The sequence below is a fragment of the Rhamphochromis sp. 'chilingali' genome (assembly GCF_963969265.1).
Source record: "Rhamphochromis sp. 'chilingali' genome assembly, chromosome: 4".
Lineage (NCBI taxonomy): Eukaryota > Metazoa > Chordata > Actinopteri > Cichliformes > Cichlidae > Rhamphochromis > Rhamphochromis sp. 'chilingali'.
The window spans coordinates 13,376,419-13,402,119 of NC_137948.1; the positions used below are offsets into that span (position 1 = coordinate 13,376,419).

Below are 25,701 nucleotides of genomic sequence, written 5' to 3' on the forward strand. Positions count from 1 at the left end.
AACAAAACCAGAAAGGAGCATGACAAAATAGAGAAGTACCATGTGAATGGTAAAGTACAAAGAAATAGGTTTGATCTTGACGGGTGTTTGGTTTGATAAAAGCCTTGCTCAGTCAGACAATTTCAGTTCTATTCAGTTTTATTTATATGGCACCAAATCAGGACAGTTGCCTCAAGTTACTTTATATTCTGAGGTCAAGACCATACAGTAATATAAAGAAAATAATAGCAACATATACAATGAAGTGTTGACCAACCACAATGATTTCAACTTTATCTCTTTATCTTTACTTGACCTGTACCTGGTCTTTTTATGTGAAAACATTTCTTTGAATCGTTCCCTGCAATTTCACCTTTTTTCTTAATTGACTGCCAGTGGACATTTGCTCCTGATAAGTGTTGCAGAGATATCTCACTAACAAAAACTACTGACCATACCTTGTGAATGAAGTCACTCAGACTTGCTGAAAACATGAATCCTTGGGTCAAGGCTAACAGACATAAAAAGACACAATAGCAAAATCTGAAAAACTATGCATTTTCTATGGTGAATGCAACTGTTACTGACAAGTGTTTTTAGTGTGCACCATCCTACATTTAACATAAATACTTCCAACACAGTGGCATTTGCAAAACGCTGGTAATATAAAGAGTCTTCTAATATGACTACTGATACATGTGATCATATGATTACAGATACTGACTCATTGAAATATAAAATATTTGACTGGTGAAAGGAAAAGGAAAAGGAAAAAGAATTATTGTCAACAATTGTTCAGCCATTTTACATAGCCATCCTTGTTTTGTTGTGGCAAATGCTCTCATCTATCTAAGGGTGTGCATGTATTGCTGTGGTTCTCATAGGTAAAGCACTGTCTCAGCAACATGCTGTACTGATAATGAAAAGCGGTTTTCTTATCGCAGTGACCCTTTGCTTCTATCAGTAAACTGTACCAGCTACAACTCTTAAACATTTAGAAATTCCCACATTACAGTGAATGTGCTCCCGTCAGAAAGAAAAAAAACCCAACCCAAAACATGCACCAGTTTTTTTCTACAGCTACTTTCTCCATTTTCAGTTTTTGTTGTTGTTGTCAGCAGCATACAAATTGTCAAACCCAACTTCCTTTTTCATGGTATTTAGTCAATCACTGTCATGAATGCTTTTATAAGATGTTGAACTGAGCTGCTTAAAAAGATGCCAGGCACAGCACTTTTTTTTTAAAGCAACTGTTTTCCGTTTGCCTTGCGGCCGCATACACTTTAAAGTGGAAAAGCAGTTTGAAAAAGCAAAAGAGTTTGAACATGGCTTAAAGTGGTGAACACACTAGAGGCTTTGAAAACACATGGCATAGCTTTCCTTGAATGTTCTCTGGCAGGCAGACTTCTGAGCATTTTGTTTCTGTACCACTAGCATAACCCAGTTCCTGCTCTTGTATGATGTCTCTCTAGCTGCAGTCACATCTGCTATCCACTGAAAGACTCCTGAAGCAAACAACACAGACAGAAATCTTAACGGCATTCTGCTGTGGTCACTGTGATGGCACTTTCCATAACGTCAAGTCTACTAACAGTTACCTCTAGTGTGGCTCAGTAATGGACTGCAAATGCAATGGCTAAACTTTTTCCTATTTCAAGATGTAAAATGTCAATTATATAACTGAGCAGTTCTTTAAACTGTCAATAGCCTTTTCACACACTGAATGTTCCAACTTGATGCTATGTGTTTCGTCCAGTCTTTAACCTATTTTTGTATCTGCTGTCCTGTCATTCTGTCCAAAGAAGCAAAGTTACTCACAGAAAACTACGTGTGTCCGTAAAATATTAATTTGCAGAGGTTATATACCAAATAGTTGCAAATACACTCCTTTTATTGATAGTAGGGCTGGGCGATATGACCCAAAATTCATATCTCGATATTTTTTTAGCTGGATGGCGATATAAGATATATATCTTGATATTTTTTTAAAGCCATAAAGTAAGAACAAAAAGAGAGTTCTTAGTCAAAGCTGTGTCCCAGATGTCACACAGGCACTTTTATTAACATAAAGCATAGATGTACATGAAAAAAACTACTCAAAAATAAATTATGAGCATTTATTAAAAATAATGCTCCATAAATAAAAATAGTATGTTGTTTTTGTCCATAACAAAAAGCTCACAATTGTGCAGTCAAAATGTAAACTAAAAGACGCTGAGCATAATAACATAGGCAGATTTCACAGCTGCTCTGTTCCCAACTTCTACTGCATGACTGACAGCCTTGAGTTTGAAATCCTCTTTGTAACCATGTCTCTTGTTAACAGGTGACATTTATGGTCCTTATACACACACAATACGGTAATATTACGTTGAAGCACAGTGCGTATTACTACGCGAGGCTCCTCGGTAGCCGCTCCGACAGTCCATCAAGCGGTGCAGCCCCGTAGCTTACCAAAGTCGTACTAAAACATTTTTTGACAGATTGCTGAGCGCCGTGTTCCACATAAAATCAGTTCGCGGTCATCAAGCACAACCAGAATTCATACATAAGGCGCGCTGTCAACTTTTGAGAAAATGAAAGGATTTTAGGCTGTGCAGCCCCTGTGGGCTGCATGGCGTTAGCGTGGTTAGCTTGTTAGCGTGGTTAGCTCGTTAGCACGTTGACGCCATCCAGCCCCACGCACGGAGGAATGCGCAGTAACTCGTTAACGGAGATTTGCCATGCTCATCTTGTCGCTGCCTGGAGGTGAAGCTATGAGGGAGGAGGGGGAGTTGTGTTCAGTGAAGGAGAGGCGAGGCGGAGTAACGTTGCGTAAAGGCAAAAGTGGACGAAAGAGAGGCAAACCTGCGGCTCCACAACTATAATTATAATGTATATATCGATATAAAGGATATGGTCACATCTTATATCTCGTATAAAAATATATCGATATTTTTAAAAAACTCGATATATCGCCCAGCCCTAATTGATAGGGATTTTTTGACCTGCACTTCATCATGTAATCATGTAAAGTGTGTGCCATATTTTTTTCAAGGTTTCCCTCTTTACTTCTCTCCCTGTCCTGCTGTTAAACGCTAAGATAGATCATTAGCTTTAAATGGACTTCAGTCCTCTCATTACATGTCCCATTTACCTTCACTGCATAGCACTCTCCTTTCATAACAAGAAGGGGTGGGAGTGGTGGGGTGGGGGTCATATTTAGGATCTGAAGATTTGGACAAAAATATGATTTCAAAATAAACATTTGTTTAAAAAAAGAGTTGGGAATAGAGACTCTTTCTGTGTTGATATCCACCAGTAATCTAAAAGATCGGCTTATATTGAATACACCTCTGTGCTCCAGCAATTTGTTTCTTTCCCTACCATTTGACAGCTAATGATGGGACGGAGGGACTGGGGGAGGGGTATTATTTGAAGCATGTAATCGCCCCTTTTTTCAGTGCTATTTTTCTTTGACTTCCATTAACCCTTCAGTAGATGCAAAGGGTAGTCTATGCTTTCATATGGCTGCACTGCTGTGTGAAGGGTGATAAATGGTTTCACGTCATGCATGCCATATGTACGTGTTATATATGTGTGTATAAAAATTTGGCAACGTGTGGGTTGCCTTTTATTTTGTGCTTTCAATGCTGTGCTAACATTTGTTAAGTGTATATGTGTTATCGTACGTGAGTAATGTCATTGTGCTGTGTTTGCATACAGAGTTAGATGTATGTGCTAATTGTTTTTAGTATCAGTGTATTGATATTGTACTGTACTAAGGTGACACTGATGATGACAAGGTCACTCAAGCAACACTAATACATTAAGTGTTTCTTAAAAGTGGTCATTTGTTCTCATTTTGTCACGTCTATCATGCTAATTAGATACGGTCTGTTAAAACAGCCCAAATACATTTTTTGTGCTGATATTTTAATATCATATACTGGCATGCTAAGCTTACTTTCTTTTTCCTTTACCTTCATCACAGATGTCATCGTCTTATTCGTCTGCATTGACCCAGTGTTCTCATGCCTCCTTTTCTCAGCACCTTTCTATCCTCACCTAACCTCCAAACTTCCCTATATCACTTCTCAGTTTACTTCAGCTAAGCTAACTCCTTTTAATCTACCTTTCTCCAGCACTCTCTATCTCCCCTGCTCTCTTTTGATCCCTGAGACTATATGGGACCCTATTTCATGTATTACATTTGCTTTTCATCCAACTATTATTTAATAACCAAATGTATATCTATCCCACACTCCTTTAATATCGCTGTCTTTGTTTCAAAACTTTACTTTTTTTCTAGAACATTAACTTTCTTTAGTCCTTAAAGATTTGCTTGAAATTCCCCTAAGAAAAAAAGAGAAAAAAAAATCAATCAAGGGGAACCCCTTGTAGTTTAAAAAAAAAAGAAAGAAAAAATATGTGAAAAAGAGTTATCCATTCATTTGTGGTGATATATATATTCTTCAAAATACAAACCCAATTCCCAAAGGTTATGAAGCTGTGCCAAAGGCAAATAAAATAAAATTTAATAATTTGCTAACTGGATAAAATGATTTATTTACAACAGAAGACAGAAAAAACATCAACTGTTTAAACTGAGACATTTTCATGAAATATATTACTTCATTTTGAATGATCTGTTGGCAATAACATGTTTCAAAAAAGTTGGGATAGGGAAACAAAAAAATATGCAAAACTTAATGGTACTGAAAAGAAACAGCCGGTCATGATTGTGTATAAAAAGAGCATCTTAGAGAAGCAAAGTTTCTCACACTTGAAGATGGGCAGAGGTTCATCAATCTGCAACAAAATGCATCAACAGATTGGAACAATTCAAGAATAATGTGCCTCAATGTAAAATTACAAACACTTTGAATATTTCATCACCTATGGTGCATAATTTCTTAAAAAGACAGACAGAATCTAAAGAAATCTGTATGGGCAAGTTTCAAGCCTGCACTGCATTGCCAACAGGTGGTTGGCCTAGCCTGACAACAATCCAGCTCTTTTACCATAAAGAAATGGTGCATTATGAAAAGAAAAATACAAAAAAGAATACACAGGACTGTTGAGCAGCTAGAATCCTATATCAGAAAAGAATGGGACAATAACCCTTTTCCAATTTGCTGTTGTAATAATCCTTACTTATTCTTTAAGTCAGGGGTGTCCAAACTCCGGCCTTGGCCCGCGGTCCATTTTTAATTGGCCCGCAAGTAATTTTATAAATAGAATAGAATATGGCCCGCACTTCAACTTTTGCTTGAGTGTATTGCACTTCTTAGTTTTAACACCAGGGGGAGCTGCTGTTGATCAAGGCAGTTGCTCCACCAAAAAGGACAATCACAGAAGAAATTTACCCCCAAGTTACTAAACATGGCAGAACCAAAGAAGCGAAAGGTAGAAAGTGAGTGCAGAAAATTTCAGACACGGTGGGAGAGTGAATATTTCTTCAAAGAATTCAAGGGGAAGTGTGTCTGTTTGATTTGCACTGAAACTGTGGCAATTATGAAAGAGTATAATGTACGACGTCATTATGAAACCAAACATCAGGCCTATGCATTCTACACTAGTGCTGAGCGAGAGCAGAAATTAAAGCAAATTGTAGCTATCCTGCGGGGTCAGCAACAGTATTTTTTTTGTGCTCAAATTATCCAGGAAAAGGCTCCAATAGCCAGCTATGAAGTCGCCCAACTCATTGCAAGACATGGCAAGCCTTTTTCAGATGGAGACCTCATAAAACACGGCCTCGTTAAAGTCACTGAAATAATATGCCCGGAAAAAGTGAAGGACTTCAACAACGTCAGCATGTCCAGAAATCCAGTTGTGCGACGCATTGAAGACTCGTTTTTACTCCATTGCATGTGATGAGAGCACCGATGCCTCAGACACCGCACAGCTGCAAATTTTTTTTGCGGGGAGTGGACGAGAGCACGAGCACTTTAGTTGAGTAAAAAATATATTCCACAGTACCCGTGTGTTAATAAGCATGCATATGCAGGTACACATGCTTCAAATATCAATTATGCGCATCAATTCTGTCACTACCCTGCTTTTGCGCACCACTTTCTTATATCCGTTTTTCTTGTTGACACACAGAGTACACACCGCTGTGCACAGCGCACGCACACGTAGTCAGCTGATGTCATCTGATGCAGATTTGCTCCTTAATCAAGTGACATTTGTCTGGATTTTTGCCACGAGTGGCGATCAGCACCGCAGCTGGATGGCCCGATTTACATACCCAGCGCAGCTGATACTCACCAGAATAATTTACTAAAATTATATGCACTCCTGTTATTAAGTCCAGTTCAGTCTGTTAATGTTGATAATCGTTTCAAACGGACGTTAATAGATGTTTTGCCAAGCCTAATAACTTAAATAACAAACTTGAAATGTACCCGTCCCATTTTCCCCTTTATTGTTTTTTTTCTCTGTACTGTAAATCTTCTGTCTAAGAAGAAATCTGAGGCTGCTGTTCTGAGAATGAGCTAACAAAGCTTTTTATGAATAAATCAATAAAGATCCATTTATGGAAAGCTGTGATGAAGGAAGTTTTGTCTTTAATTATATTCAACGATACAACACATTTGACCACTTTTAAGTGATTTTTCTAACTTTAATATAGTAAAGTGCCTAATTTCTAGCCTCTTCTGTCCTCTTTATTGCTCTTCTTGTATCTTTTGACTGTCCTCTTCATCACCCCTACTCGGCCATCTTCACCCACTGTCTATCCTATTTAATGTCTAATCTCAGTGTTTTTCCTTCCAACATTACCTGAAACTCACTTCAGAGGGTGTATGAGAAAAAGATATGCACATAACTACACAGTTAGCTGCTGTGACCCAAACGAATGCAGTGGCAAAGTGACCAACACTCAAGCTTGACACCATTTTAGTTTTCCTTCCATTCAGTTAGTCAATCATTCAGTGTGCTTTGTGTCCTCCAGTGACCGAGCTCTCTTGTCATTTCAGACCTTGCCACTCCCACCTGTCTGTCTTTTCCACCAGTCATCTGACCTGCCCCTTCTCTCCACTCAACTCCATGTACTTCACTGATTAGTCCTTGCAGCATCACCCCCGCTTACCATCTCTCACTTGCCAGATTGTGTCTTTGTGTAAAGTGCAATTGCTTTCTGGCATTGTGTTGTTTTCTTTTTCTCTTCTACCTCGGCTGTGATCTGGATTTCGCTTCTGTCTGAGCACTGTGTTTAGTTTGTCTGTCATTGTCTCACATGTAAAGTTTTTTTTTTTTTTTTTTTACTAATTTGAATTTTGAATCATGTTCTTGAGCCTCCACCATTTCTGAACCTGAGACAGTGGGAAAAACAGAATGTATCATAAAAGCACATAAACCTTAGCATCTGGTATCGTTCTGCATATATCTAAAGCACCTGATAGAACCGTTAGTTTAGCTTGAGCAGCCAAAGTGATTTGAGCTTTAAACCAGAAAATCTCCAAGTTTTGTCTTGCGAATAGCAAGTCTATGTTCCCGATCGTGACTCAAGAGTTGGGAGTTCGTCTTGTAATCGGAAGGTTGCTGGTTCGAGGCCCGGCTTGGACAGTCTCGGTCGTTGTGTCCTTGGGCAAGACACTTCACCCGTTGCCTACTGGTGGTGGTCAGAGGGCCGGGTGGTGCCAGTGTCCGGCAGCCTCGCCTCTGTCACTGCACCCCAGGGTGGCTGTGGCTACAATGTAGCTTGCCATCACCAGTGTGTGAATGGGTGGATGACTGGTTGTGTAAAGTGCTTTGGGGTCCTTAGGGACTAGAAAAGTGCTATACAAATATAGGCCATTTACAACGCTTTTCTACAATATGAATAGCCACATCTTGGTTAGAGGTCTTCTTGTGCATAAGAGGGTTTCAATTCTCTTTTCACATTGCGAAAGGAGCGGCAGTGAAAACTCAGTGGAGTGAAATCTGGGGAGCGAAAATAAGACAAACTGCAGCAGGCTTGGAATGTTAAATGCAATGTCAGTGCAGGCTAGTGGGTAGTGGGTAGGAGGGACATTATGCTTGGGAACGGTGCAACGAAAACCGTGACTAGTGTGAGTACAGCCTAATCCAATCCAGGCTGCTATGTTTTAACAGCAGAGACCTGTATTACTAGCTCACCTCCACCTTGATTAAGCACATCTGTGTGTGTGTGTTTGTGTGGGTAGGGGATCGGAACAGTGAACATGTGCTGTGAGACTCACAAGAAGAAAACTCTGGTGTGTCCCATTTCACTGTAGGTATGTTATGCATTAAAGTTTCAAGTGAGTCGTTGAAGAGTGACCTCTCCTTCCTTTTTTTCTGTTTCCCTGTGTGTTTGCTGCTTTCTTCTTCAGGTGCCGTGGTGTTAAAGCAGAGTTTAGTTTTCTCAAGGCTGAAGTGCTCTGCCAGCCCAATCCATGGGTTGGCTTGGCGTTATTAAGTCCAGTTCAGTCTGTTAATGTTGATAATCGTTTCAAACAGACATTAATAGATGTTTTGCTAAGCCTAATAACTTAAATACAAACTTGAAATATACCTGTCTCATTTTCCCCTTTATTGTTTTTTTTCTCTGTACTGTAAATCTTCTGTCTAAGAAGAAATCTGAGGCTGCTGTTCTGAGAATGAGCTACCAAAGCTTTTTCTGAATCAATCAATAAAGATCCATTTATGGAAAGCTGTGATGAAGGAAGTTTTGTCTTTAATTATATTCGACAATATAACACATTTGACCACTTTTAAGTGATTTTTCTAACTTTAATACAGTAAAGTTAAGGTTATATACCTAATTTCTAGTAAGTGGCCCAGCCCCTCCTATATTTTTATGTATGTGGCCCTCAGTGAAAAAAGTTTGGACACCCCTGCCTTAAGCCATTTAAACATTCCAGTCAGGTATTTTTTTCAGTTAAAAGTTTGTCTCTTAGTCTGATTCTTGTGTTTCTGCATTTCTAACTTCTTTATACTTTTAATGTAAAAGAAAGGTCATTATTTTGCACTCACTAAAAGCTTGCATATTTTGCTGTATCCTATTATCTGCTGTTCCTACAACTTAGTCTCTGTGTCAGAGCCAATTTTGATTTTATATATTCTTCCACAGCCTGACTTCCATCCTCACCTCCTGCATTTTTTTATTTCGTCCCCCTTCTAGCCTCTTCTGTCCTCTTTATTGCTCTTCTTGTATCTTTTGACTGTCCTCTTCATCACCCCTACTCGGCCATCTTCACCCACTGTCTATCCTATTTAATGTCTAATCTCAGTGTTTTTCCTTCCAACATCATCTGTCCAGTCAATTATATCTCATCCACAATCTCTAATCCTTTCTGTTGTATAGAGCATTCAGAGCATCTTTGTTTCCACCACCCCTTATCTGTTCCTCAGTTTACATCAGTCCTCCCTGACTCCATCTTTTTCACCTTCTCCCTCAGTTTGTGTTTTCCTCTCTGGCAAAAAGCCCCTTCAGCCTAATCCTGTCTGACAATTCCCAAATGAGGCTAAGACACTAGTAATAAAAAAATGCAGCATGCCTCTTAAAAATACCTGAAACTCACTTCAGAGGGTGTATGAGAAAAAGATATGCACATAACTACACAGTTAGCTGCTGTGACCCAAACGAATGCAGTGGCAAAGTGACCAACACTCAAGCTTGACACCATTTTAGTTTTCCTTCCATTCAGTTAGTCAATCATTCAGTGTGCTTTGTGTCCTCCAGTGACCGAGCTCTCTTGTCATTTCAGACCTTGCCACTCCCACCTGTCTGTCTTTTCCACCAGTCATCTGACCTGCCCCTTCTCTCCACTCAACTCCATGTACTTCACTGATTAGTCCTTGCAGCATCACCCCCGCTTACCATCTCTCACTTGCCAGATTGTGTCTTTGTGTAAAGTGCAATTGCTTTCTGGCATTGTGTTGTTTTCTTTTTCTCTTCTACCTCGGCTGTGATCCGGATTTCGCTTCTGTCTGAGCACTGTGTTTAGTTTGTCTGTCATTGTCTACATGTAAAGTTAGTTTTTTCTTTTACTAATTTGAATTTTGAATCATGTTCTTGACTCCAACCCAGTTATTATCAGAAGCAGCATTGAACTGGACTAACGTCAGCTATCTTCTGCTGTGTAATTCACCATAGTAAAATCTGTGCATCATGCTAGGAGCAAAACTACGGTCCAAGGTTCAAAAATGTACCTTGTTTCTTTGATTAATTTACGTCTATCTCCATCACACCATTTCATATAACACCGAATCTACTGTCACAAAACCAAAACAGAATTTTTTAAGTGAAAACTCTTCAGCATATAATAATACTCTAAGTATTTGCCAAAGTGGTTCAATAGCCATATACTGTACCTAATTAAGGATCGAGCACCATTGACACTTTACCTTAATTGCAGTAAAACTGTAATTGAGTGATATTTAAAAGCTGAACAAGAAACAATTTACGTCATGACTTGCAAGTGACCCTTGTTATATATACTTGTTATAAAGACAACAAACCCTACAGCCTGTTTCATTTTGGTTTGATTTGTTTGTTTTGTTGTTTGGTTTTGTGGTTCCAGCTTATACAAACTAAAATTGACTATTTAGCAGTGAGATGAGAAGAACGAGCTGGGGAAAAAAGCCCTAACAAGTCCCAACAAGTCAAAATAAAATAACATTTCAAAAGGTATTTACATATTAATATAATCATTCAGTTAAGGTTAACAAAACCTTTTTTCATTTAGATTCAAATTTCATCATCACCATCCTCATCATCACCATCAGTATCATCTTTTGAAATTCTATGCAATAATAAACGCTGCTGATATACCCTGCACATGTATATACCTGTATATACCACACATGTATATACCTATACATGTGTTCAGTGCTTGTTTCAAAGAAACAGTCCATTCACTGCCTTGTTCACTGGCTCCCAAAGGGCCTTTGTTTCCTCCGTAAGCCCTGACAAACTATCAGTCAACAGCATACATCATTCTGCTGTATACTACTTAAAATCATGTGCATGCTGTACAGCAGGACTGGCTAACTAAAACACCCACTTAAGTTTTTACTTAAAACCACATTTTCACTAAATTGTTATTTGTGGTGTTACTATCTTAGAAATTATTCACAAGAACATAGACTTCATGAATAATAAAGCACAACTAAAATATTAACAAGGGAAACTTGTTAAGTGGACCAATGTACCAGTCTCCCTGTCTGACACACACACCCATACAAATCCATGCTCACAAAATTATTTAGACTACTTACTTTAGGTCCTGGGAAGGTTCTGCTCTTACATGTGACGTCTCTTTTTTTTTTTTTTTTTTTTTTCACTAAATTGTTATTTGTGGTGTTACTATCTTAGAAATTATTCACAAGAACATAGACTTCATGAATAATAAAGCACAACTAAAATATTAACAAGGGAAACTTGTTAAGTGGACCAATGTACCAGTCTCCCTGTCTGACACACACACCCATACAAATCCATGCTCACAAAATTATTTAGACTACTTACTTTAGGTCCTGGGAAGGTTCTGCTCTTACATGTGACGTCTCTACAGAATGACTGAACACTACTCCTTCATTTCCTGCCGAGAGAATGAGAACGAATTACAAAAAGGAAAGCAACCACTGAACTCTTGAGTTATAAACTTAGCAGACATTTCAAATGCACGCCAGGGTGCTGAGGTATTCTGTGTCAGAAACACAATTTCCTTCAAAAACAAGGTACCACTGGGTTGTCACTGTTAAGAAGTATGTGTCCTTTGTGCTGAAAATCAGAGTTGATTTAATGTTTAAAACACTTTAACCACAGGCATCATATTTCTCTCTTATTAACAAAGCAATTTAAAGTATTTAATTATATCTCAACCATCTTTTTTCTCTGTTTTCAGTATTTTTCTGTTCCTGCATGTTAATAACAATAATAACCATATGGCATTACTTTCCTCCAAAATCAAAATTTCCTGATGCAAAATACATTCAAGCATGCAACTGATGTGCATGCCTTTTCCTTGTAAGAAAAGTCTGGCTCTGATATAATGCAATGTTTAACCCCCCGTGTGCAGTAGCCACCTTTGCAGCTGTGAACAGATGCTCATTTTTGGCTCTTGCTGAGACCACAGACAGCATGTTGGAATATCAGCACTGCTGCGGATTTAATACTGCATGAGGCTATCTTTCCCATTGGCAGGCACACAGATAAGAAACTGCATAGTCTGAGCTGTTTGATACTGAAGCAGCATATGCCAAGTTTAATTCTAGAAGATTCAAGGAGGTCCCGTAGGTAGGATGAGAACCTACATCTCCAAAAAGCTGCAACTGAACCCCCACAGGAGCTAAACTTGGAAGTTATTGTGTACTGTTGTATTTTTCAGTTAAATCTCACTTTCTGTGGTTCATTCCAGGGAACACTGAACTATGCCTATGAACTGCCAAGTAAATGAAACAACAGGTAAAATGGCAGATAAGGGCAAACCTTGCTTTGTGTTCTCCTGTTTGACTGTCTGCCTCTATGATGTTCATAACTTAGTCAACCATGCCACAGCTTCTGGCTGATATTACTTTTCCATATTATTGCTACTCTGTCTTTTCTACTATTGTTCTGCTCTCATGAAAACTTTATGAGCTTGTTTGATGACACTTGTTCTTGAACACAACAATCCTTGAACTATTTTTAAAGCGGATAAACTGAAATCAACTTTTCATACCGGGTTTACAGTTTCAGACGCGTCAACTGAGGATAAGCTCGGTATCACTCCAAACTTGCTGCCATGGTATTGGCTTGCATTGGCTGATTCATTATCTATTTACACCTTGTTACTGCAAAGGGCAGCGATATGTGGAAATATGATCTATCTTCATTAGAAAAATACATCAATCTATAAATCTAAAATTTAAACAGTAGCACAGCATAACCCGGCAGACCTCAGTGCCTGAGCTGAATGAATGATGTGCCCATATTTGTATTCTTTTTGCTATCTACGCTCTTTTCGTTCACCTCCTTCAAACAGCAAATGACAGCAACAGTGACCTATAGACCTCGATCTCCTCACCCTCCCCTTGTTCTTCTGCACCCTTATTCCTTCAGAGTGCCTCTAATGAACAAATTACCCAGGTTAGTGTGTGTACGTGTGCTAAGGTGTGCGTAGTTTGTTTGAATTTGTGGTTTCGTAGCAATATACACTCAAAAACTTTTGGGTGTACATGTTGTATTACATACAAATTTTAAGTGTACAGGTGAACAGACATGAGCGGACTCATAATCTTCTGTCAGCTTCCATTTGATTTTCTCACTTCCAATGATCGAGAGAACACAAATGAATAAATGAGAAAAAGACAAATAGATGATGCAGAGTGAGAGTATTTTCCCCTCTCACTTTTTCCATTTTTTAATTTGAGCTAACTACTTTCCCCCCAGTGATGCTTACATGCCATGTCACATATTTCTCATCCATCTGCCTCGTTACCCCTTCTGTCCGTGTCATTATTTTAATTATATATATATATATATATATATATATATATTTTTTTTTTTTTTTTTAACTGTATGGCACTGGCCTCTTTCTCAACTCTGCTAAAGCTGCTCTGCTTGCTGACCCGTAACTTGTTTGGCTGCACTCATCAACAGCACTCTGTTTAACTGCTTATTCTGTGTCTGTATGTGTGTATATTCCTGTACCCTTGTTACTCAACATGAATAAGTTTGAATTCGCTGTCCACTACTGAAAATAAGCATGAAAAAAATAAAAGAAATAAGTTCCTTATGAATTCAGCCACATGTATTCATTCAAATTGTACACTTTACCTTTAGTATGTTATAGAAGGTGGGGAGAAGGTGCAGCGATGTCAATGTCTGTTTTATGCTTTTGTGTAACCCTACCTGTGACTTTGAGTTTCTCAGTACCGATGGTGATCTCTTCTTCATCTGCAGAGAACAGAACTCTCTCTCCATCAGCATTCCTCACCTCAAACCTCTGACACTGAGCCTCCACCATTTCTGAACCTGAGACAGTGGGAAAAACAGAATGTGTCATAAAAGCACATAAACCTTAGCATCTGGTATCGTTCTGCATATATCTAAAGCACCTGATAGAACCGTTAGTTTAGCTTGAGCAGCCAAAGTGATTTGAGCTTTAAACCAGAAAATCTCCAAGTTTTGTCTTGCGAATAGCAAGTCTATGTTCCCGATTGTGACTCAAGAGTTGGGAGTTCGCCTTGTAATCGGAAGGTTGCTGGTTCGAGGCCCGGCTTGCACAGTCTCGGTCGTTGTGTCCTTGGGCAAGACACTTCACCCGTTGCCTACTGGTGGTGGTCAGAGGGCCCGGTGGCACCAGTGTCCGGCAGCCTTGCCTTTGTCAGTGCGCCCCAGGGTGGCTGTGGCTACAATGTAGCTTGCCATCACCAGTGTGTGAATGGGTGGATGACTGGTTGTGTAAAGTGCTTTGGGGTCCTTAGGGACTAGAAAAGTGCTATACAAATATAGGCCATTTACAACGCTTTTCTACAATATGAATAGCCACATCTTGATTAGAGGTCTTCTTGTGCATAAGAGAGAAAGGATTTAAATTCTCTTTTCACATTGGGAAAGGAGCGACGGTGAAAACTCAGTGGAGTGAAATCTGGGGAGCGAAAATAAAACAACCCGCAGCAGGCTTGGAATGTTAAATGCAATGTCAGTGCAGGCTAGTGGGTAGTGGGTAGGAGGGACATTATGCTTGGGAACGGTGCAACGAAACCGTGACTAGTGTGAGTACAGCCTAATCCAATCCAGGCTGCTATGTTTTAACAGCAGAGACCTGTATTACTAGCTCACCTCCACCTTGATTAAGCACATCTGTGTGTGTGTGTTTGTGTGGGTAGGGGATCGGAACAGTGAACATGTGCTGTGAGACTCACAAGAAGAAAACTCTGGTGTGTCCCATTTCACTGTAGGCATGTTATGCATTAAAGTTTCAAGTGAGTCGTTGAAGAGTGACCTCTCCTTCCTTTTTTTCTGTTTCCCTGTGTGTTTGCTGCTTTCTTCTTCAGGTGCCGTGGTGTTAAAGCAGAATTTAGTTTTCTCAAGGCTGAAGTGCTCTGCCAGCCCAATCCATGGGTTGGCTTGGAAAGGATTTCCATGAAGTGACACTTCAAATCTGTAAACACTTTACTCCCCTCTGTAGTTTACTGACTGTAAACTACAGACTTTAAGACTGTACAGCGTACCAAAATAATGACGACACTATTCACCTGAGAGCATAGTCAGATTCATTTCACTAATTTTATGCACAAAAATGAACTTAAAGCTAAAATCGGGACTAAAGTTAAACACTTCTTATTTCTCTTCATATTCAATATAGAAGTTATATGAAATGTGAGTCGAGACATACACGTGACTCTTTGCTCAGTCTAGCTTCAGTTTACCGTCTTAATAACTACCTCTAATATTTCATCAGTGTCCAAAATGTGTGTACCCATGCGCGATTTTCTGTATAGATGCACATATTCTCCACTCCTATTTATCCTTTTAGGACCCAGCTGTGAAGTGGCATGCATGTTTCCATTTATATAGACTTTGAATCATTTAAAAGCATTTACTCATCAATGTGCTGACTTGATGTAATGTAACAAAGAAGGTGGGCTGCATATACTATGCTGCCCGGATAAAGATGATTTCTAATCTTGGACCTTAGTGGTAACATTTCACAATTAAAAAAAAAAGGCAGTGTTCCTAATAATGAGGAAACAACAGCATAAATAAATAAATAAAAGCTACTTAAAAAGTTGATTAAGTAGTGGCTTTTTAATAGAAATGTAAAACGTTGACAATTAATTACTAGGTAATTATTCAGGTGATTTTGTGATTTGGCCTGTGATTGGATGGCTTTCCATCCTTGCTGAATCTATAAAGAGGTCTCTCTCCATTTCATTCTATCCCTTTTCTTCACTCTCTAGGCTGCCCGGCTATTTTGTGTCAATTAGAAAGTCAGAGTGCCTTGTCAGTCATAATCAAACGTTATTAGCACCTATCAATCTGGGATTAAGCTCTATTTCTCGTCTCATTCTGACTGCCTTTATCCTGTCCAGCTCTATCTCCTTAAACCCTCTCACTCCTCCAGTGACTGTGTGAAAAAGCAATTGAGATTTGTGTTGTCAAAAGCTCACGCTAAAGTGAGGTGTGTATGAGTGTGTTACAAATATATGCAAAGACGTAGCAGATAGAAGGGAAGTTGGCAGTTAGAGGTGGGAGACGTATGCTGAGAGAGGAATCAAAGGAAGAAAAAGGAGGGTTTATGTTTGAGACGGAAAGATGAATAGAAAATGAAGTTTAAATTGGAGATGTGCTGTTCTAGTTGCTGTCTCAGGCATCTAGCTAGTTCTCTTTGGCTCTTCAGCTCTTGCTCTATAATACATCTTGTAGTGCAGATTTCCAGTATGGGTGCAGGTCAGCATATTTCCAGAGATTTGTGTTTTATTCACAGAAATTGCTCTTCTTGTCTTCTCAGTAGGGGTGAATAAAGGATTCTAAAATTGCAGGAGATGGAAAAGTTTAGTGGCCAAACTTAGTGAAAAGGAAATAAAAGGAACCTGCTGATGCTCCTGACAGACTTTAGTAGTGCAGTGGCACCAGCAAAGACAATATCGAGCTATAATTGAAGTTACATAAAGTCTATTTACAGGTGAAAACAGCAATTGACAAATAGCCAGTGTTACAGTTTCATTCAAGATCTCAAAAAGGCAGTTTGCATGGAAGAGGAAATTCAGGAAATTGGACTTTGCATGAAAACTGTGGTTGTGATAAACTGCTGTATATATATGACTGCATCAAAGTACGAAACATTTTCGGACAGTGTTGAGATGACAGGATTGCAGAGTTTGCCGGAAGAGTTGTGTTTAAGTGAAACAATAAATGCACCCAATGACATTAATGCTCACTTCAAAACTAATAGGAAATGGAAAAAAATATGTATAGTCAACTTAAAGCTCTGAGGCAACAACATGATGAGACAAAGTAACCAGAGGTTATTAAATTCAAATGATCGCTTAGAGGACTGACAGAGATTGGCAGGTATAGCTTGCAGAAACACCTCTCCTGAGTTGATGTATTTTATGCAAATGAAAAGTGATGTGGTGTACACTGTTCCAAAAAATAGTAATGTAAAATTATTTTACTGTGTATTTTACAGATGTGTACTGTTTTTCTAGAATATCATTACATTTACATAAGTGGACTGTGATCTGACACGTCAAATGTAAAATAACATAACATCACTGTAAATGTAATACTTACTTTTAACTGTTATCTTGAATGTTGTGTTTACGCCGTGGTGCAGCGTCACTGACAGTTGTTGTTTTGTAGAGAGAGTGCTGTACCATGAGCATGGTACAGCACCATGCTGTTGTTGAACCTTGAGGCATATTGTTGCACTGGCAAGTGTTTTATTAAGGAGCTCCCCCTACCAGCTTGGGGTTAAATAACAAGCTCAATCTCTCTCTGTGAGCTTCTATGTTAAGATTTCTCTGCATGCCACAGTGTAAAACATTGCACGGACACGCTGTGCTAATTATGTATTTTGAAAAAGAAATGTAGAGGTAGGAATTGCAATTAATATAAATAACATGACGCTAAGCATCGGCCAATGAATGTGAACTAACAACAAGGTCGCGGGTAACGCTGCGACCGTAGGAAAAAACCCCTAATATGAAGGTATTTTACTGTGCATTTTACAGTGATGTTCTGTTCTTCTAGAATATCATTAAAGTTATGTAAATAGACTTTGACTTCACATTTTGAATGTAAATTAACGTTAAATCACTGTAATGTAATAAAACATAATTGTCATGATTATTAAATGTATCTGTCTGTACATATGCATATTTAGATTGTTAAAATACATTCACAAATGTATCATGATTTCACAAATATCTGTCCGTTATTTGAAAGATTGAACTGTTGAATTCAAATGTAATGCTATGGAAAAGTATATAACATGAGCCCTATAAGCTTGTGTTACATCACATAAGTATTATTATCATTGCTACTTAGGCCGTTCGTGGCTCAAGAGTTGGCAGTTCGCCTTGTGATCAGAAGATTGCCGGTTCGCGCCCCGGCTCGGACACTCTCCGTCGTTGTGTCTGTGGTCAAGACTCTTCACCTACCGCCTACTAGTGATAGCCAAAGGGGCCGATGGTGCGATATGGCTCCCTCGCCTCTGTCAGTCTGTCCCAGGGCATGCAATCAATTATTATTTAAACCAACTGTTAACGGTGTATTTCTGTACATTTACGTATTATGATTCATATTTCCACATTCAGTGACCTTGTTTATAGGTAATTTCATTGTTTGATCGCGTAAAAATGTTCCTAATTTAATGTCTAAAAGCACTTGGAAAAGGCAGAATCCCATGTCAAATTAGCGCAACAAACTCTATTTTCATTACTGAAAATAACCATATTTTTATGGGACAGTTATTTTCTGTTATTTTACGGTCTTTTTTTTGGCGCCCCAGCTGCCGGAATATTACCGTTTATTAAGATGGTTTTTTTTCCTATTTATAGATGGTTTCATTGTTTAATCACATTAACATGTTCCTGATTTAATGTTTAGCAGCACTTGAAAAAGGCGAGATCCCCTGTCAAATTAGCGCAACTAATTGTATTTTCATTACTGGAAATAACCGTATTTTTATGGGACAGTTATTTTCTGTTATTTCACGGTCGTATTTTGGCGCCCCAGCTGCCGGAATATTACCGTTGTTTTAGGATTTTTTTTTTAACAGTGTAGCTAAATAATATGGCAGATGTATTGTGTGTTCAGGGTAACTTTTTTCTGCTGCAAAATGTAGTGATTATGGCTTTAATAGATGTGATAGTCGATAACACTAGACTGTGAAATGAAAGAAAAGTAGTCACTTTTAAAATGCATTGTTAGTGGCTGTTAGGACTAACATAAAAAGCATAAAAAAGCACAGTATGCATCTCCTTCATTTCTAATAATTTCTAAACACTTTGAAATGACATGAGCTTTTTGCATTAACCTGCTAGGGTATAACCCAATGGTGTTATTTTAGGTTCCTTTCATGTTGTGCTTGTTTTTTCAAACATGTTTCTAAGCCTTTGGGTAACAAACAAAATTATCAAGTGAAGAAATATTTAGTTACAAACAACCTAGGGAGTACTTTTATAACTAGCTGATATTTGTTCATCTTGTTAGTGATCCCCAGTTAGAAAATGTTAAATCTGTGTAAATGAAGTGCATTTGAACAATTAATTTGCTCCTGCAAATGTCTCTCCCACTGATAACACTAAAGTAATTCTGCTGTCACCAATAACAGCACGACTCCTCGTTAGGCAGACATATTAATTGATGCACTGATTTAAATAATCACTTCCTGACAGAATCTCCTCTGTTGTCACAAGTGCCTCCCTCAGCAGGATCCTTCAGCAATAATAATGCTTTAAGAATACCTCACTGATGAAAAGAGGTGCTACAGATGAAATAATGGGGAAAAAAGCAGCAGCGCGTGTGATGAGTGTGCTCCTGAGTCATATCTGACTTGTGAAAAGACATTAATGTTAAGAAGCATGGTGAATGATTACGCCACAGACTGCTGTGTGTTACGTATACAGCAGCAAAGAAGAAATAACAAATAATAACAAGAATTAAAAAATGAAGAGAAAATAGAGAATATTGGTATTTAGCAGCCAAAAAGGTGATTCAAAAACATTGTACCGAGCAAGGGGATAATTAAGATAGTTCTGTTATTCTATTATTTATGTTATTATGATTTTGGTCAACCTACTCCCACAGACATGAAAAAAACAAAACCTTAAGGCGGCAGATGGTTTAAGTCTGAAACTGATGTGAATCATATGCTATGACCTTTGCAGTCAACATCTCTTAACCCAACTGAACACCTATGGGAGATTTTGAGCATGCAAATGCCATTTGATTCAAATCCCCACTACCTACCAGGAATATGACTCCGCTGCACTATAGCTCATTCTTATTGTCACATAGATATTTCCATTTTTTTTTTTCACTATAACTGTCAGTTCAGTGTCTGTCTTTGAAGTCCCGGTTTGTGTTTAAAAAAAAAAACTTTAATAAATGTTCCACGTAGTAAAATTTTGAATTCCCAATTTGTATTCAGCTATTAATGAATGGGGCACATTAAAGAGGTACTTGTGTAACTTTTTTACTACTGCACATAATAGCATTGAGGCCATAATAAAGTTATATGGATTTGCTCTCCTGGATTTTTAATTCAAGCCTTTAAATTAGAGCTTCTAGCAATGAAGTGATATGGTGCAAGAAGAAACTGTAAAAGGCCCGAGGCATAGGTACAAAGAAGAGTATGGCATAGCCAAGCAAACACTGCATGCATGGTTAATTTTCCCAAGCAGGTCAAGATGAATGTTTAATTAAAATCTCTTTTAATGCACTTTTTCATCATGCCATCCTTCCTCCACATCTTTCTTTACTTTGTCCTTCACTGATATTATTCACAATGTAGAATGACTTGAGTCAGATAAGCAGCTTTCTTCCTACAGTCCAGGCCATACTGATTTGACTTTGTGCCTATGTAAATACCAATGACATTTTCAGCCAAGAAATCCATCTAAACTTAGATTGTTTTTGTCTTATGGCTTTATAGAGAAAGGTGACAATGGTTAAATCTCTACAGTTTTCCTAAGGTCAAGATTCTGTGAGTAAAAATAAGGTTATATGAGACAAAGTTATATAACTCATACTCAAATGTCTTTTTACTGCTTAAATGTGGGCTTTGGTTTTGATATTTCTCTGCTCACTTTCAATGCCTGGCTGGTTCTAGCTAATGGCTATATCACTTTTCACCTTTTACGAATCAGAGTACAGCCTAGGAGCTTCAGGCAGGTCCTGTTCTACAGCTACACAGGTTAGACTAAAAGGTTAGAGGAATTTCAGGCATTTTCAGGCATTAGCGGGAAGATCTACTAAAACTGAGGCCACACTACTTGGCCCAGAAAGATTTGTCTAGTAACATAAGGTACAAGACAAGGGCATTATTGTTTTACCTCCCACACACCTCCTTTATTTAATTGAAATTCAACCATTAAATGTCTATGTGCATATCTAATAATTTATTAACAGGCATCCAAATAATAGAGTGACACAAACAGACAAGGAAAAAAACAGAAAAACAAAAAATAAAAATAAAAACCACCGCTATATCTATTACATGTGACACAAAAGTTTAGTTGTAGACACCAAAGAACATGTCAAATTATTCTTCTATCTATAGCAGTGAATAGAAATGTATATGAAAAGCATTCAGTGTTTTCCTTTATCACATTTTGTCATGTTACAACCTAACAAAGTGAAAAAGGTTTGCTTGAAATTCTTGCAAAATTATTAAAATTGAAAAACAAAAGCATAACACGTAGATGAGTAGCTGTTGCCATGACACTCAAAACTGAGCTCAAATGCATGCTATTTCCACTGATCTTCTGTCAGATGCTTCCACAACTTCATTGGAGTCCACCTGAGGAAAATTAATTTAATGTGATTCGACATGATTTGGTCACAAGGTCACATAGTTGACGTGTCAACTATGGGCATGTCAGAGCGCAAATCAAGTCATGAAGTGCGAGGAATTGTCTGTAGAACTCTGATATAGGACCGTAGTGAGGCACATATTGTGAGAAGGATCCAGAAAAATGTCTACAGCATTCAAGGTCAGAAAGACCTAGTGGTCAGTAAATGGAAAAAGTTTGGAGCCACTAGGACTCATCCTAGAACTGGGGTCCCATAGTCAGAGAAGTGACCAAGTACCCAATGGTTATTGGTTCCTCTGACAGACCTCCAGTGCTTGCTCTGTGGAGAGAGGAGAACCATTTCTGCAGCACTCCAGCAATCAGGCCTCATCAATCAGTGGCCAGACAGAACCCAGTCCTCAGTAAAGGCATATGAGAGCCCACCTAGAATTCGACACCTGAAAAACTCTCAAACCATGAATAAAATTCTCTGATCTGATTAAAGACAAGACTCTTTGGCCTGAATGCCAAGTGTTATGTCTGGATGAAACCAGGCACAGCTCGTCACCCGGCCATTATAATTTCCTAGTGTGCAGAATGGTGGTGGCAGCATCATGCTGTGAGGATGCTTTTCAATAGCAGGAACTAGGAGACTAGTCAGGGTCGAGGGAAAGATGAATGCAGCAATATACAGAGAGAACACTGACGATAGCCTGTTCCCGAGTACTCTGGTCCTCAGATTGGGGTGAAGGTTCGCCTTCCAACAGGACAATGATGCTAAGCACAGAGCAAAGATAACAAAAGAGTTTCTTTGAGAAGACTCTGTGAATGCCCTTGAGTGGCCCAGCAGAAGCCCAGACTTAAACCTGATCGAACAACTCTGGAAACATCTGAAAATGACTGTGTATCAGCATCCCCTATCCAACCTGATGGAGCTTGATATGTTCTGCAATGAAGAATGGGAAAAACAGCTATGCAAATATTGTAGCATCAGACTCAAAAATACTTTAAGCTATAATTCCTGCCAAAGGTGCTTCAAAGAGCAAAAACTGACTACGAATACTTATTAATCTTTTAATGTATTAAAAATATAAACATTTTTTATACATATTCAAGAACCTTAAGCACTTTTTTATTATGGGGTATTGTGTGCAGAATTTTGAGGAGAAAAATGAATTTCATCCATTTTGGAATCAGGCTGTAACATGACAAAATGTGGAACAAGTGAAGCTTTGTGAATAGTTTCCGGCTACACTGTATGTCAGGCAAATAAGTTTGACAGAATTTCACTCATTAACTGTTCTAATTAGTTATTCAGACATGGTACAACTTATCAGTGGATTAAGATGAGCATTCTGTTGAGTGAGTCAGGCTGATATGCCTGTCAGCTCCTCTCCTGTCTGGAATGTCAAATTTAATGAATATTCAAAAGCCCAGTGGGTCCTTTTGTGAGTATTGCGAAGGGAACTGCTCCTATGGGGTAATTTTGCATTTTGCATTAAGCAACACACAATCCATGTCTTAAAATATTTAGTCAAATCTTGAGCCAAATGTTTCTTCGTTTTCGAACGCGATGTGAGAAGGGTGCATTTAGCTCCATGCTTGCAGGTGAAACTACATTGCTCCCACCAAGAAAATATGTTTCTATTCATCACTTCTTGCCATCTGTTAACTAAAAACATAGGCTTTAACTTTTTAATGATAGCAATAACAAATAAAAGCTCTTGAAAAGAATATCTTCAATATTACTGCATCTTACTGAGTTACTGAAAAACATCTTGCACTACTAAAGTACTTGTTGGATTAAAGTCATTTATAAATGCTGGTACTTGTTATGCTTCTCTCTGGGACCCATTTTATACACAAGCGATCACTTGATGAACCATAATCTAGCACCTTCATAGTGTCTTTGTTGCCATTTTTTGTCATTTAAGTCCAATCAGCTTCAATTTTACTGCTCTTCAGCTGTGAATCACATTGAACAGGCTTTATCAACATTTTCTCTTTCAGTGAATGACACTTCAAAATGCTAGTATACAGCTACTTTGTATTCCCATAATATACAGAATGAAAGTTGACCTTACTTTTATCTGACAGTTTTGCTGCTATGAGTGACAACTGCAATTGTTAAGTGAAGTTATGCTTGGACATATGAGCTAGGATTTGCCAAAAAAGTCCTAAGACACACATGACAATGTTGTGGATTATTATTATTACCCATGTGTTACGCGCTGCATGTCACGTATACTTGAGTATCAGTAAAACAGAAAGAAAATTGACTTGGCTGTGACAAAGTAGCCAAATACTTACTGCTTAAGGGCTATAATTTAGCTACGCATGATGGCTACAATATGGCCACTAGTAATGTTGGCAAGCAGTCATTTCAACAAATTTCACAATATGATTTATTGCAAGAAGTAAATATTTCAGAGACACACACTACATATTTTCTTTGAAATATTTAAAAAATGCTTCTAATCTAATTAAAGTATAGAAAATAATATATAAATAAATGAATAAATATTTGATTAATAAGAAATTTAAAAATATTAACTGATCTTTCATGCTTGCTAATGACTGTTTTTTGTTTTTAAATATTAACTATCCATAGAGCAAATATGAATGAACATAGAAGCTATCAGGAGTTTTTCTTTTAGTTTCATAATTTAAATATGTTATTTTCATTAAATTGGTGACAACTATGCATAAAAAACAATCTGGGGATAAAACATACAGAAAACATTTTTTCTTTCGACTGCCAATACAGAAACTTTGCTCTTCTTGCCTTTTCAGTGGCAAAGCTTTAGATGACCTTCTTATTAAAGTCAGGGATGTCTCTGACGAGTTTCTACTCCATGGGGAGCACAGCCAGAGCATTAAGACGATCCTGTGTCATGGTGTTTCTCAGGAAAGTCTTGATCCTTTTCAAAAGCAGAAAAGTACCTCTTGGATTCAGTTATTGTCAGGAGTGTGGTGAGGAGAATCTTGAGAAAACTGAATGTGTATGTGAAAGTGCTCTGTAGGCTGTTCTTGATGAAAAAACAAACAAACACTGATACCAGGCACAGCAGCACTATGTTTTGAAAGCAGCTCTTCATGCTGAATGCAGAAGAAGCGTTCCATGGCATGCTTCAAGATTGCATCACACGCCTATCAAAAATACACGACAAGATTAAATATGCATTAAATCTTTTTAGATGTAAGAAATTCTACCTGAACACGTGCCCATGTCCATGTGAAGTATATGAGTCATAATGTTTAAGCACTATTATTCACACACTTTACAGTATGTTTACTTTTTAGTGGTTTTGTTTTTAACTTAATTCAATATTGGTCATTAATGAATCATTGTCTACATAGTCATTTTATTACATTAATCATTTTTTCATATTAAATATTATGACATATTTTATACAGAATATATATCCGATGTATGAAGATGACAAAATAATCTTACTAATAATAATAATTGATGATTTAAAAAAAAAAATCTGCATCACAACTCTAAAGCCAGTCTGCTGTTCTACTAGTCCCAACAAATAACCTCAATTTAAGTTGTTATCAGATATTCATTCTTGTTTATTTTATATAATATAAGTAACATAAATTTTGTGTATGTTCTGAATTACAAAATTGATCCTGAATCTTCCATCCATCTTCTACTGCTTATCCAATGCTTCAAAGAATATAGATATCAATAGGCTGAATAGTTTCAGTGGTCAAATAGTTCCAATGGTCTTTATTGTCCCCAATGGGAAATTAATTTGCAGTATGTCCACACATTAAACAATAAACACACACACACACACACACTCACACACACACACACAAAATGTAGTATATTATATGTTGCATGCTCTTGAAGAAGAATGACAGGAAAAAGTGAAATTCTCATGTTCAAGGATCCTCACAAAGCCTCCAACCTTTCAGAAAACCAAGGTTATGAAAATGTTATAAAAAATGGGTTTTTGCTTGCAAGTTACGATGAATTGGGCAAGCCAACAACTTTATCATGTTTTATAGGAGACAGTAGCTTTCATTCAATATTATAATATAGTATTTACTTTAGACCTTTGGTTTTGAGTTTTTGTGGAGCTCATAAATTGCTCCTGTAATCAACATGCTGTCCAACAGCTCAATCTAGAGTTTCAATGACTGCGGGTTGGGTCTTGTAGAAGTAGGATTCTTGTTTGCTATTGTTATGTGGTTAATGTAATCTCTTTTTAGTTTATCTGAGGCTCGGGGTGATAAAATAATTCACCTTTTAGTATAAAATTTAAG

The 25,701-nt window shown here is 37.9% G+C and overlaps 1 protein-coding gene across 1 annotated transcript in view; it reads right to left on the bottom strand.

Annotated features, from left to right (window-relative positions):
• LOC308394739 (zeta-sarcoglycan-like) overlaps window positions 1-25,701 on the bottom strand; it is a 378,502-nt gene that overhangs the window by 56,864 nt on the left and 295,937 nt on the right. The window contains exons 5-6 of the mRNA XM_080879204.1: window positions 13,805-13,927; window positions 11,438-11,510 (exon numbers count right to left, since the gene is read on the bottom strand). Coding sequence (XP_080735330.1) covers window positions 11,438-11,510; window positions 13,805-13,927 — 196 coding nt within the window. The remainder of the gene's footprint in view (window positions 1-11,437; window positions 11,511-13,804; window positions 13,928-25,701) is intronic.